Source organism: Capra hircus, chromosome 6 (genome assembly GCF_001704415.2).
Source record: "Capra hircus breed San Clemente chromosome 6, ASM170441v1, whole genome shotgun sequence".
NCBI classification, from domain to species: domain Eukaryota; kingdom Metazoa; phylum Chordata; class Mammalia; order Artiodactyla; family Bovidae; genus Capra; species Capra hircus.
Genome location: NC_030813.1, coordinates 22,422,653 through 22,438,465, shown reverse-complemented (window position 1 = coordinate 22,438,465; position 15,813 = coordinate 22,422,653). Strand labels below are relative to the sequence as shown.

Sequence of the window (15,813 nt, the reverse complement as noted above, 5' to 3'; positions counted from 1 at the left end):
ACAAAGCAGCTTATGCCTCAGGGCCAAGTATTTCAGTAGACATGCAAAGAAGCTGATTGTCTGCTTGATTGTTAAATTACATGATGCATATAAATACAACATACTAGTGTGTAATACGCAGTTAGTAATCTTACCTTCATTCCCTTTCTTTACCCACCCTACCCCTAACTTTAAAGTTCAGCATATTCTGGATCCCCACAACACATTTGCTTACGAAAAAGGAAACTTTCAGAGTAGCAGGTATCATCAACCCCTGGACCTACCGCATTGGCTGTTTTTTACCCCCACCTTTGTTCTTATGATCAAGTCACTTGCAACGCAGTAGATAAAATGGATCCCTAAAGTACATCCCCAAACTTCTAGTGCTCATTACATGCTCAATAAATACGTGAAGAATAAACGAAAACACTAGAGGGGGCTATAAGCTAAGGGGTTAGTGAAGACAGCCCACAGGCCAGCTTCCTCCCTAGCTGGCTAGCAAGAAACCATGGTGGTCGAATAAGTCACCTAACAGATTTGTTAGTATAGACAGTCCCCGGACTAAGCAGCGAGGTCTGTGTGACACAGCTTAAGAGAGTGTGCCTAGGTATGTAGGTTATTTGGAATACAACAGGTTAAAGTAGGAGAATGAAAAGTAGGGCAAGATTATTATGGAACATTAAAAGAATTAAAGAGGTAAGAGCCTAAGGGATGCCTTTGTGGTTGCAAGATAAACAGAAGCCAGGGAAGGATCTAAATGTAAAGAAACTTATTGCACAGCTTTCTCAGCCAAGAGTTTTCTGAAAGTTGCATACAAAATAAATTCCTTAATAGAATGTCTTAAAAATTGGCACGCAGGCAAGTACCCTGGTTCTTCAGAATCAGTATAATGGATTATGAGAATAAGAGCAAGAGGTGGGAGCGGGAACAGAGAAACTGGACCAAAGAAAGATTTACTTCTTGTACCTACACTAAAGATGACTGTTCTAATATGAAAATGATAAGGAAAGAGAAACTTGTTAACAACATTTCCTAACATTTCCTATCTATACTCAGTTGAGAAAGTCCAACACTAAGGACAAACAAACAAAAAAATCACAATTCTGATTTCTTTCATCTCAGATCCATCAAGTGTCAGAAAGTCTCAAGGTAGAACCAACAAGTCCAGTTCCCAGCCAATGCCTGATAGGAAGCTCATACTTACAGGATCAGACAAAAGTCATCACAAAGAAGAACCACCAACACATAATCCCACTGGTGGCTCAGTGGTAAAGAATCCACCTGCCAGTTCAGGAGAGACTGGAGACGTGGGTTTGATCCCTGGGTCAGAAAGATCCTCTGAAGAAGGGAATGGCTACACACTCAAGTATTCTTGCCTGGAAAATTCTATGGACAGAGGAGCCTGGCAGGCTATCCATGGGGTCACAAGGAGTCAGACACAACTGAATGACTGAAAACACACTCACACCCCAGCCCCCAACTGTGTACCTCCAATGTTCATGAGTTTGGAAATAAGAATTTTTTCTGTTAGTTCTTTGAATGTGTTTTGAGGAAACAGAATAAAGTAACCACAATAAAATGAACAGCTGGGAGGGGGAAAGCCAGCATGAAAACAACAGCTGAAAAGGTTCACACATAACACACATGCACAGGAATAGGGACCATCCTATTTCAAATATCAAAACTGAGATAGTTTTATAGAACATTGGCTATGAGAAATTAATAAGGATGAACTACGCCGCTTTAAAAGGGACAAATATCTGTACCACAACTTCTTTACCCATTCATCCATCAATAGTCACCTAGGTTGCTTCCAGGTCCTAGCTATTGTATATAATGCTACGATGAACACTGGGGTACATGCGTCTTTTTGAATTATGCTTTTCTGGGTAAGTCAGAAAGAGAAAAACAAATATCATATATTAACACATATATATGGAATCTAGAAAAAAATGTTCCTGATGAACATATTTAGAAGGCAGGAATAGAGACGCAGACTTGTGGAAACAGTGCAGGAGAGTGTGGGACGAACTGACACAGCAGCGTTGAAACGTGCATCACCATGTGTGAAACAGACAGCTGGTGGGGAGCTGCCGTGGAACACAGGGAGCGCAAGCAGTGCTCTGACAGCCCAGAGGAGAGCGATGAGGGCGAGGGCCGCAAGGCAGGGAACACGTGTATACTTAACGGCTGATCACACTGATGTACGGCAGAGACCCACACAACACTGAAAGCGATTATCCTCTAATTAAAAATGTTTACAAAAGGAGAAGGGTATATATGTATACTTACAGCTGATTCATGTTGTTGAACAGCAGAAACTCACGCAACATTGTAATTATCCTCCAATTAAATAAACAAAACTATCACCAAAAAAGGGACAAATATCAACAGAATCCTTAAACTTGTGTTCTATGAAGTAAGTTTATAAATTAAATATCACATGAGCAAAACTTCTTGAACTGATAACAGTTGAAAAGTTAAAATTCTCTTCATCAGTTTGTTCCAAAAAAGAGTATTGTTTTGGCTGCCAGTTTTTTGTTTCAACTTCCATCCAGGGTTTTGTGTTTTTATACAGGAGAAAACTGATGAGAATAAGCTTGAATAAAAATTGGAACATTCTTAGATGCTGACATGCAAAAATTAAAATGTTTAATACATTACTTCAGATCAACTCATATGATTGTGATTAGGTTCTTCCCTTCTCTCTCAGAACTTGAAACAAGTTTAGCAGAAATATCAGATAAATAAGCAGTTGCTTTCAAATAGTCTTACATGGTTCATTCACAGGTTCATAAAGTAAAATAGGCAAATGTAAATATTAAGATGAAAATATTGTCTATGTATACCCGTGGCAGAGTCATGTCAATGTATGACAAAACAAATACAATCTTGTAAAGTAATTAGCCTCCAATTAAAATAAATAAATTTCTATTAAAAAAATATTGTCTAAAATCCAGGTTGTTCTTTTCTTTAGGAGTTAAACATAACACGGATGTAGAGAGCAGACATGCGGAAGTGGGTGGGAAGAAGGGGGTGGTGGGATGAACCAGGAGATTAGGTTTGACATTTATACACTGCTACTGCTAAGTAGCTTCAGTCGTGTCCGACTCTGTGCGACCCCACAGTGTGTGTAAAACAGCTAGCTAGTGGGAGCCTGCTGTATAGTACAGAGAGCTCAGCTTGGTGCTTTGTGACGACCTAGAGGGGTAGGATGAAGGGGGAGGGAGGTTCACGAGGGAAGGGATATATGTATACACACAGCTGATTCACTTCATTGTACAGCAGACTAACAGCATAAACCAATTATACTCCAAAAAGAGTCAAACATAAATTTATCACATAACTCAGCAAGTTTACTCATATATTTCTACTCAAGATAAATGAAAATAAAGGTACAAAGATGTGTATGCAAATATTCATATTAGTATCACTCATAATAGTTAAAAATGGAAAATAACCCAAATGTATATCAACTGATGAATGGACAAATAAAACATGATCTCCATACAACAGGCTATTATTCAGCAAGAAAGAGAAATGAAGTACAGATACACACTATAACATGGAAGAACTTCAAAAACATCATGCTCGGTGAAAGAAGCCACGTACCAAAGAGAGGTATTATACGGTTCCAGCTATATGAAATGTTGAGAAAATAAAATCTACAAAGACAGAAAGCAAATTAATGTTTGCTGAAGACTGGAAGTGAGAAAGGAGAGTGATCACAAATGGGTAAGATGGATCTTTCTGGAGTGTCAGAAATGTTCTAAAATTGGATTATGGTGATGGTCACATGACTTAACAAATATACTAAAAATGACTTAACTGTACACTTAAAACAAGTGAACTTTATGGTATGTCAATTTATATCTCAACAGAGCCATTGGGAAAAAAATCTAGTAAGGTGCATAATATAATATGAACAGATTTTCAGCGTATAACTCGGTGAATTTTAACATATGTATACACCCATGTAACCAACACCCAGAGAAAGACACAAAACTTTTTTAGCATTCCAGAAAGTTTCCTTGTACCCTTTCCTAATCATAAGGCACCAACTTCCTCCACAGGAGTAGTTACCACTAATTTGCTGTATATCACCTTGATTCATTGTCCACAGTGAAATTTCAATGTTTCTTCTGCTCAACATAACCTCTGTGAGATTTATCTGAGTTGAAGCTGGTATCAGTAGTTTATTCTTTTTTTATTGCTGAGGAGCCCTGATACCTCAGTTAGTAAAGAATCCGCCTGCACTGCAGGAGACCCCGATTTGATTCCTGGGTCGGGAAGATCCCCTGAAGAAGGGAAAGGCTACCCACTCCAGTATTCTGACCTGAAGAATTCCATGGACTGTGTAATCCATGAAGTCACAAACAGTCGGACACAAGTGAGCGACTTTCATTCCACTGTATAAATATTTCACAATTTGTTTGTAAGTTCTTCTGTTAAAGAACATTTTGGTTGTTTCCAGTTTGGGGGAATTATGAATAAACATGTAATAAACATTATTTTAGATGTCTGTGACAGACATATGCACTTGTTTTTCTTGGGTACACAACTATAAGCAGAAATGCTGATTCAAGGAGGAAGCAAATGTTTAGCTTGGGTACAAACTGCCTTAAAATTTCCAAAACTGTTTAGACAAATTTCCAGTCCTACCAACAATGTCTGAAAGTTCCAGCTGTCCCACCTCCTCACCAACAGTTGGTAGTGTCAATCTTTCTAACTTTAGCCATTGTGCTAAAATCACATTGTGTACACAGTGTGTAGGAGTATCCTGGCATGGCTCTAATTTGCATCTCCTTAATTAAGAATGAAATTGAGCGCATTTGCATATACTTTCTGACCATCTGGTTATCTTGAAGTGCCTGATCAAGAACTGTGTCCATTTTTAACAGGTTACCTTTTTCTTATTGCTTTACAGAAGTGCTTTATTCTAAATATAAATCCTTTATCAGATATACGTACTGTAAACATTGTTCCCCAATCTGTGGCTTGCATTTTCTCTCTCTTGATGGTGGCTTTAATACACAAGTGTATAATTTTAACGAAGTCCAATTTATCATTATTTTCCTTCATAGTGTTTTTTATGTTCTGTTTAAGAAACTGTTTGCCAAGGTCATGAAGATAATCTGTGGTCTCTCCTAGAAGCTTTACGGTACTACTTTTCCCAGTTGAGTGATCATTAATTAATTTTTGTATATGGGGGTCATAGCTCATTTGTTTCCCATAAAGGTAGCCACTTGATACAGTACTGTTTGTTGATAAGACTATCTTTTCCCACAGATTACAGTGGAATATTGCACCATTAGTCAGATGGCTGTATCGTACATGAGTCTGTTTTTGGTCTCTCCTGTGTTCCATTTTCCCATTTTATCCTTGGCAACTGCTGCTGCTGCTGCTAAGTTGCTTCAGTCGTGTCCGACTCTGTGCGACCCCATAGACGGCAGCTCACCAGGCTCTCCTGTCCCTGGGATTCTCCAGGCAAGAACACCGGAGTACTTTAGACTTAATTATGGAAACTTGATAGTAATCTTGGACTAGGGAATACTTGAATACACAATTTGTTATAGAATTCTGTGAGCTGTTCTTGTAAGAAAGACAAATGCCAAAATTTTCACTATTTCAGGTTTTACCTGTCATCATCTCTCTATTTTGAAGAAGATAATTTTTTTTTAAATCAGCAAGATGAAAAACCCTGAATATTTTTCATCACAAAAGGCTTACAAACTCTAAGGATCTCTTACGTTAATTGCAGGTAGCTGTTGAAGCCCAGAATGAAAATGGCTTACCTGAGTAAGATAAAGAGTGTCTTTGAACCTGCGTAGTTGATCTGCACTGTTTGGGAGCTTGAAGTGAAGTTCAATCTGCTGAAGCATTTCACTGTTACCATTAATCAAATGTTGCCGATGAAGTGCAAAGCTGCTTTCATAAGACCAGTCCTCTTCTGAGGAAACCTTTCGAGTAAAGAATAAGAGATTCAAACTGGGAAGTTAGAGGAGTGAAACTACCCTTTTCCAAATTCCTGGCAAACTTGAAAATGATACACACTGGAAAAGAGCTCTGGGACCAACCTCACATTTTAGGCATCATATTTGTTATTAGTGCAAGACTAGCCCTATTCTATTTGGTATTTCTATCAAAAGGCTTCTCTCATCAAAACGTTTGGGTTTTTTTGGAATATTCTTTATGTACATTTTAAAATGTCATCTCATCAAAGCATAGAAACTGTCAAAACTGAATAATAAACCGAAAATAACATTCTTTTAAAACTGTCAATTCTTTAACAATAATAAAATATCACCAGTAAGATGATAATTGCTCAGCATATACTCATTTGTTTCTCACTAAATATATTATTTGATACATACACATTTAATTTTGATATAGTTGAAGATACAAACCAAACAATGATACTTTTTTCCCGTAATAATAAAACTTTTTTTTTAACTTATAGAATCTTTCTTTTCCTTTGAGAAGCTATCATCAGATCAAGTCAAAAGACAAAAACAAATACCACACATTAGTAATGTACCTTTTATGGAAAAAAAAGCAATAGTTCTGGCTTCTAGGCCTGTGATTTAATGAACTGTTAGCATGTGACAAAGATGTAAGACAACTGGTGGCTACATCTGAAAATATCAGAGCTTAATTTTAATCCAAGCTACAGAGACTGAAAAAACATGTTCTGCTCCACCCTGAAAAAACCCTGAAATTTAGAACACTTAATAATCCCCATTCATCAGATGACTTATGATTCCCAGTGATCATGCAATGCACAGACCAATCCACTTAAAAAGGAAATAGTTATTCTTTAGGAATTTATTTATACCAAAATACATGCAATGTACACTGGCCATACTTAAGGAGGGTGTTTTTCCAAATTGAATTAATTTTTGGAAAGTGTTACCACCAGGCAGTTTAGAGAACACTCATTACTCCTATTACTTATTTGAGACAGAGGTATTAGTATTTACAGTCATCCTGTACACATTTGAGATGCACAAGGCCTTACCAGCAGTAGCTTTTCCTTCTTTTTATACTTCCTCCTTTTCAAAGTTGGAAATTTCTCCAGGCCTTTCATCCCTCTGACTGCTAATAATCTGAATATATTCCATAATCATAAATCTGATCTGTTATGTGGGAAGCTTTCTACCTTCTGGTGGCTATGCTTTGAAATTCTTGTAAATTTTATCTGTAACGATGCTATAGCCAGAAAACAAGCCTTTACTGCCTCAGTTTCTGTGGGTCAGGAATCCGGGCTCAGCCTAGCACGGTGCCTCTGCCTCTTCCAGAGGCTGCCTTCATCTCGAGGCTCCGCTGGGATGGAGGTGGGGAATACTGCCTGGAGGACTGATCGATCTATCTGACTGATATTCTAAAGTTCTGAGCACATGGTGGATAAGCAGTTACTTATTCAGTGAATATCCAGAGTAGCGGTTCTCAATTCTAGCTGCACATCAGAACCCTAAGAGAGTTAAAATAAGGAAAGAAAAGCTCACCCGACACCTTAGAACAAGTGAATCCAAGTTTGGGGCAGGGGGGTATAGGCCAGGCGTTAGTTTTTTAAAAACAAAACAAACCAAAGAAAAACATCTGAGAGTGATTCTAATGTATATTCAGGGTCTACATCTAGGGCAAAAGTGTCAGATAAGCCTCTAATTGCTTTCAAAATATTAACTCACTTAATCATCATAACAACCCTATGAGTAAGTACTATTATCACCCTGTTTTACAGAATGAGAAAACCAGGCACAGAAAGATTAAGTTACTTGCTCAAGATCCAAAGCTAGTTAGTGTAGTCTAGCTCCAACTTTCATTTAAACCATATGGCTAGCGTTGACTGTATGAATAGTAACAAGAGCTTACATTTTAAGAGCTCATCACTATGTATCAAGAACTGTGCTGTGTTTCAGTGTATTGATTTAGTGTTTACACACAATCACACGGCTCGCATGCAAATCTGAATGTGCGCACACACACAAAACAAACACTCCTTGAAGTATCTACTACCATTAACCCCAATTTACAGATGAGAACATTGAAATGCAAAAAGAATGAATGATCTGTTCAAGGCAATATACAAGTATAGAAGTTCTAATATACAAATGCTGATCAGTTCATTACAAAACCCAGGATTAGATCTCATAGAGTGCCTGAAGAACTATGGATGGAGGTTCGTAACACTCTACAGGAGGCCATGATCAAAACCATCCCCAAGAAAAAGAAATGCAAAAAGGTAAAATGGTTGTCTGAGGAGGCCTTACAAATAGCTGAGAAAAGAAAAGTGAAAGGCAAAGGAGAAAAGGAAAGATACCTCCATCTGAATGTAGAGTTCCAAAGAAGAGTGAGGAGAGATAAGATAGCTTTCCTAAGTGATCAATGCAAACAAACAGAGGACAAAATAGACTGGAAAAGACTAGAGATCTCTTCAAGAAAATTAGAGATACCAAGGGAACATTTCATGCAAGTTCAGTTCAGTCGCTCAGTCACGGCCAACTCTTTGCAAACCCATGGACTGCAGCACAGCAGGCTTCCCGGTCCATCACCAACTCCCAGAGCTTGCTCAGACTCATGCCCATCGAGTTAGTGATGCCATCCAACCATCTCATCCTCTGTCATCCCCTCCTCCTTCTGCCTTCAATATTTCCCAGCATCAGGGTCTTTTCCAGTGAGTCAGTTCTTCGCATCAGGTGGCCAAAGTATTGGATCTTCAGCATCAGTCCTTCCAATGAATATTCAGGACTGATTTCCTTTAGGATTGACTGATTTGAGGACAGAAGATGAGATGGTTGGATGGCATCACTGACTCGAAGGATATGAGTTTAAGTAAGCTCTGGGAGTTGGTAATGGACAGGGAAGCCTGGTGTGCTGCAGTCCATGGGGTCGAAAAGACTGGACATGACTGAGCGACTGAACTGATCTGATCTGATCTCCTTGCAGTCCAAGGGACTCTCACCCGTGGTGGATTCATGTTGATGTATGGCAAAACCAATACAATAATGTAAAGTAATTAGCCTCCAATTAAAATAAATAAATTTAAATTTTTTAAAACAAGAGTCTTCTCCAACACCACAGTTCAAAAGCCTCAATTCTTCGGTGCTCAGCTTCCTTTATAGTCCAACTCTCATGTGCATACATAACTACTGGAAAAACCATAGCTTTGACTAGACAGACCTTTGCTGGCAGAGTAACATCTTTGCTTTTTCATATGCTGTCTAGGTTGGTCATAGTTTTTCTTCCAAGGAGCAAGTTTGCAGTGATTTTGGAGCCCCCCAAAATAAAGTCTCTCACTGTTTCCATTGTTTCCCCATCTATTTGCCATAAATTGATGTGACCTGATGCCATGATCTTAGTTTTCTGAATGTTGAGTTTTAAGCCAACTTTTCCACTCTTCTCTTTCACTTTCATCAAGAGGCTCTTTAGTTCTTCACTTTCTTCCATAAGAGTGGTATCATCTGCGTATCTGAAGTTATTGATATTTCTCCTGGCAATCTTGATTCCACCTTGTGCTTCATCCAGCCTGGCATTTCTCATGATGTACTCTACATATAAGCTAAATAGGCAGGATGACAATATACAGCCTTGACGTACTCCTTTCCCGATTTGGAACCAATCTGTTGTTCGTGTCCAGTTCTAGCTGTTACTTCTTGACCTGCATACAAGTTTTTCAGGAGGCAGGTTCTCTTTCAGAATTTTTCACAGTCCATTGTGATCCACACAAAGGCTTTGGTGTAGTCAATAACGCAGAAGCAGATGTTTTTCTGGAATTCTCTTGCTTTTTCGATGATTCAGTGTACGTTGGCAATTTGATCTCTGGTTCCTCTGCCTTTGCTAAATCCAGCTTGAACATCTGGAAGTTCACGGTTCACATACTGTGGAAGCCTGGCTTGGAGAATTTTGAGCATTACTTTGCTAGAGTGTGAAATGAGTGTAATTGGGTGGTAGTTTGAACATTGTTTGGCATTGCCCTTCTTTGAGATTTTAATGAAAACTGACCTTTTCCAGTCCTGTGACCACTACTGAGTTTTTCAAATTTGCTGACATATTGAGTGCAGCACTTTCACAGCATCAAGTTTTTTCATGCAAAGATGGGCACAATAAAGGACAGAAATGGTATGGACCTAACAGAAGCAGAAAATATTAAGAAGAGACGGCAAGAATACACAGAAGTATATGAAGAAGATCTTAATGACCCAGATAACCACAATGGTGTGATGACTCACTTAGAGACAGACATCTTGGAGTGAGAAATCAAATGGGCCTTAGGAAGCATCACTGCAAATAAAGCTAGTGGAGGTGATGGAATTCCAACTATTTCAAACATGGAAACTTACATTACCATGGGGTGGGGGAGGTGGGGGGGACAATGGTGGGACTGCTGAGAACAGCTGCCACCCAGACCTCACTGCCTTGTACAGCATCGTGGCTGTGTTCCCCAGGCCCCTGGCAGCTCAGAATGCCTCCCTTCACTTCAACAAACTTAGAGTGGCCAAAAAGAACTATGGTCTGAGGCTCCTAGAGCAAGCCAGATCCCAATAATGGAAAAGAGAAGGGACCAGCATGGCAGTGGTCGGGGCAAGGTGGAGGGGGTCGAGGGGCCCTGTCAGACCACAGACAGAGGCAGAAAGTAAGACGAGGTCCACAGACAGACACTGAACTGGAGCCTAAGGCAGTGGGGATGAAGACGGAAACAGACACACCCACACTGGACTTTTTCCCACGCCCCTGCCCAGGGTCCCTCCTTTTCCCTGGTTGGCCCATGTCTGCTTCCCTCTCTTTCCTATCCTCTTCCATCATTTTTTATCTCTTCTCACACCATGACATTAATTCATATTTTGGATTCATAGGGGAGGATCCCATACTCCCCCATTCTCCTATTTCCCTTACCATTCCAAGCTCCCTTTTCTTTTCTGGTCTTTATAAATATATTTATATGGACAGAATTAAGAAAAATTGATTTCCCCTCTCATCCTATCTTGTCTCCCCAAGCCCCACAGAGCTTGAACTTGGGCCTCCTTCCACACCCCCAGAACACTTGCATATTGTTTGAGGTTTGTGCTGCCTTAACAGACACAGTATTCAGTTTCACATACAGATGTTTGCTGGGTGTATTCACTGTAACTTTTTTATTTAATCTGATTTTTTGTTTCTTGGTGGGTTCTTTGGGAGGCGGTTGATTTTGTTTTTAAATATAAAAAAATTTTCTGTCGTTGGAAAAAAAAAAGAAATGCTACAACATAATAACATCAGACAAAGGTTTATTTACTCATTTCTCTTACTTTAGCAAACTATCCAGTTCTGAGTATCCACAGATAATAAAAACAGTTGTAGGACACATAGAAAGTAGTAAGTGAAAGTAATTTTTGCGTATTTCACATAACAAATAAGGCTTAAGTAATCGCTGGCTTCCCATTAAATTTTTAAATGCTCTCGAAAGAATGTAAATAAAAGCAATATGAAAAAGTTATAATCTACAAAATGATGACTATAACAGTTTAGTGCCCCAAAAGTTAAGGATAACTTTTCTATTATCTTCTTCCTAAACTTCTGTTTAAACAAGAAGTGGATTTCATTTGACTTTCTGAACCATGGTGACGAAGTGGCATATGCCCATAGTCTACACTTCTGAATCCCTGGGAAATCAACGATGGCTTACCTTTTCTAACGTACTGAAGGAAGGCCAGGACTGATATCCATACTCAGATACAAATCGAGCTTTGGGGAAAGTTCTCCAATTCCAGCAGTCACTCATATAATCATAAAAATGTACGTCCCCATAATTCAGGTCATAGGGGTTTGGAGAGAGCCAACCTTCTGCAGTGGTTTTTGCCCCATTTGTAGGACTGGATATGATAAAAGGACGAGTCTGGTCTCCCTGAATTCAGAAATAAAATGGTTTAAAAGACAATATTTTAACCCAGTAAAGTGCAGATCACTTACTTCTTTAAAAGTATTATTAGGTCCCCGAAATGCCAAGTTGTTGTCATTTAGTCAAGTAGCTAATAGAAAAATGATAGAGCCACCTACGTTATTCTGCATTTGACAGCCACCAGCACATTTCTGCTCTGTGCCAATCCTCCATATCTCTTTTTTGTTTCAATTTAGCTGCACAGAATCTTAGTTGCGGTATTCAGGCTCTAATTCTCTGATCAAGCATTGAATCCGGGCCTCCCTCGAGCTCAGTCTTAACCACTGGACACCAAGGAAGTCCCCCTTCATAACCTTTCATAATACTGCTGCTGCTGCCAAGTCGCTTGCTTCAGTTGTGTCCGACTCTGCGCGACCGCATAGACGGCAGCCCACCAGGCTCCCCCATCCTTGGGATTCTCCAGGCAAGAACACTGGAGTGGGTTGCCATTTCCTTCTCCAGTGCATGAAAGTGAAGTTGCTCAGTCATGTCCGACCCTTAGCGACCCCATGGACTGCAGCCTACCAGGCTCCTCCGTCCATGGGAGTTTCCAGGCAAGAGTACTGGAGTGGGGTGCCATTGCCTTCTCCGTTTCATAATGAATTATAGCTTATACCTCACAGCAGCTGTTCCTAATCTTTTCCAATCATGTCTTACCTATACCTGACCTTCCCCATCATGGGTAGTATACAGTCTGGTACAGAATTCTGGCACTAGTGACATTTTGAGCCTAATAAGTTTTTGTTTTGTGTGTGTATGCTGTGAGTGGGGGAGGTTTTATATCAATACACTCTAAGATGTTGAGCAGCATACCTGACCTCTACCTACTAGACACCAGCAATACCTAACCCCAACTCCCCCCTAAAAATTCTACAGACATTGCCAAATGCTCTCCTGTATCTTGGGAACAAAATCACTTCCACTCGAGAAGAAAAGGTCTAATGGTTTAGAATGGGCTATTGATTGCTTCTTAGCCTTTTGGCTATAATTAAGTGTAGAATGGAATACGGAATCAGAGGAACATGAGTTTAAATCTCAAATTAGAGTCATACTGTTTTGGCACAGGTCTAAGCCTCAGTTGTCCTATCTGTAAAATGGGGATAACAAATAGTACTTCCGTCATCGGGCTATTGTAAAATGGTAAAAAAAAAAAAAAAAAAAAAAAAGGAAATGCTTGGAAAAGATGGCTAAGGGTCCACTGAAATCCATGTTTCCACTTCTGTAATTTGGAGCTGCCTGTAGGAAATTGTGACGGCACAGGAGGAGCCTAGAGGAGCTACCCCACGCCCGAGGTCGGGGCGGTGGCCGAGAGGAGCTACCCCACATCCAAGGAGCAGTGGCTGTGCAGGGGCAGGAGGGCCGACAGGAGCTACTCCATGTTCAAGGTCAGGAGGGGCGGCCCTGAGGAGATACCCCACGTCCAAGATAAGAGAAACCCAAGTAAGACGGTAGGTGCTGCAAGAGAGCTTCAGAGGGCAGAAACCATAATCACAGAAACCATATCACTGAATCCATAATCACAGAAAACTAGCCAATCTGATCACATGGACTACTGCCTTATCTAACTCAATCAAACTAAGCCATGCCCTGTGGGGCCACCCCGGATGGGCGGGTCATGGTGGAGAGGTCTGACAGAATGTGGTCCACTAGAGAAGTATTCTTGCCTTGAGAACTCCATGAACAGTATGAAAAGGTAAAATGATAGGATACTGAAAGAGGAACTCCCCAGACCGGTAGGTGCCAAATATGCTACTGGAGATCACTGGAGAAATAACTCCAGAAAGAATGAAGGGATGGAGCCAAAGCAAAAATAATACCCAGCTGCGGATGTGACTGGTGATAGAAGCAAGGTCCAATGCTGTAAAGAGCAATATTGCATAGGAACCTGGAACGTCAGGTCCATGAATCAAGGCAAATCGGAAGTGGTCAAACAGGAGACAGCAAGAGTGAACGTTGACATTCTAGGAATCAGTGAAGTAAAATGGACTGGGTGGGTGAATTTAACTCAGATGACCATTATATCTACTACTGTGGGCAGGAATCCCTCAGAAGAAATGGAGTAGTCATCATGGTCAACAAAAGAGTCCGAAATGCAGTACTTGGATGCAGTCTCAGAAACAACAGAATGATCTCTGTTCATCTCCAAGGCAAACCATTCAATATCACAGTTATCCAAGTCTATGCCCCAACCAGTAACGCTGAAGAAGCTGAAGTTGAATGGTTTTATGAAGAAGACCTTTTAGAACTAACACCCAAAAAAGACATCCTTTTCATTATAGGGGACTGGAATGCAAAAGTAGGAAGTCAAGAAACACCTACAGTAACAGGCAAATTTGGCCTTGGAGTACAGAATGAAGCAGGGCAAAGGCTAACAGAGTTTTGCCAAGAGAACGCACTGGTCATAGCAAACACCCTCTTCCAACAACACAAGAGAAGACTCTACATGTGGACATCACCAGATGGTCAACACCGAAATCAGATTGATTATATTCTTTGCAGCCAAAGAAGGAGAAGCTCTATACAGTCAGCAAAAACAAGACGGGAAGCTGACTATGGCTCCAATCATGAACTCCTTATTGCCAAATTCAGACTTAAATTGAAGAAAGTAGGGAAAACCACTAGACCATTCAGGTATGACCTAAATCAAATCCCTGATGATTGTACAGTGGAAGTGAGAAATAGATTTAAGGGACTAGATCTGATAGACAGAGTGCCTGATGAACTATGGATGGAGGTTCGTAACACTACAGGAGACAGGGATCAAGACCATCCCCATGGAAAAGAAATGCAAAAAAGCAAAATGGCTGTCTGGGGAGACCTTACAAAGAGCTGTGAAAAGAAGAGAAGCAAAAAGCAAAGGAGAAAAGGAAAGATATAAGCATCTGAATGCAGAGTGCCAAAGAATAGCAAGGAGAGATAAGAAAGCCTTCCTCAGTGATCAATGCAAAGAAATAGAGGAAAACAATAAACAATGGGAAAGACTAGAGATCTCTTCAAGAAAATTAGAGATGCCAAGGGAACATGTCATGCAAAGATGGGCTTGATAAAGGACGGAAATGGTATGGACCTAAGAGAAGATAAAGATATTAAGAAGAGGTGGCAAGAATACACAGAAGATCTGTACAAAAAAGAGCTTCACGACCCAGATAATCACGATGGTGTGATCACTCACCTAGAGCCAGACATCCTGGAATGTGAAGTCAAGTGGGCCTTAGAAAGCATCACTACGAACAAAGCTAGTGGAGGTGATGGAATTCCAGTGGAGCTATTTCAAATCCTGAAAGATGATGCTGTGAAAGTGCTGCACTCAATATGCCAGCAAATTTGGAAAACTCAGCAGTTGCCACAGGACTGGAAAAGGTCAGTTTTCATTCCAATCCCAAAGAAAGACAATGTCAAAGAATGCTCAAACTACTGCACAATTGCACTCATCTCACATGCTAGTAAAGTAATGCTCAAAATTCTCCAAGCCAGGCTTCAGCAGTACATGAATCATGAACTTCCAGACGTTCAAGCTGGTTTTAGAAAAGGCAGAGGAACCAGAGATCAAATTGCCAACATCTGCTGGATCATGGAAAAAGCAAGAGAGTTCCAGAAAAAACATCTTATTTCTGCTTTATTGACTATGCCAAAGCCTTTGACTGTGTAGATCACAATCAACTGTGGAAAATTCTGAAAGAGATGGGAATACCAGACCACCTGACCTGCCTCTTGAGAAATCTGTATGCAGGTCAGGAAGCAACAGTTACAACTAGACATGGAACAACAGACTGGTTCCAAATAGGAAAGGGAGTACGTCAAGGCTGTATATTGTCACCCTGCTTATTTAACTTATATGCAGAGTACATCATGAGAAACGTTGGGCTGGAAGAAGCACAAGCTGGAATCAAGATTGCCGGGAAAAATATCAATAACTTCAG

The 15,813-nt window shown here is 40.2% G+C and overlaps 1 protein-coding gene across 1 annotated transcript in view; it reads right to left on the bottom strand.

Moving 5' to 3' along the window:
• Nucleotides 1-15,813, bottom strand: part of MANBA (mannosidase beta) — a 119,602-nt gene that overhangs the window by 24,779 nt on the left and 79,010 nt on the right. Inside the window, 2 exon segments of the mRNA NM_001285691.1 lie at nucleotides 5,775-5,939; nucleotides 11,642-11,860. Of these exon segments, the coding sequence (NP_001272620.1) occupies nucleotides 5,775-5,939; nucleotides 11,642-11,860 (384 nt within the window).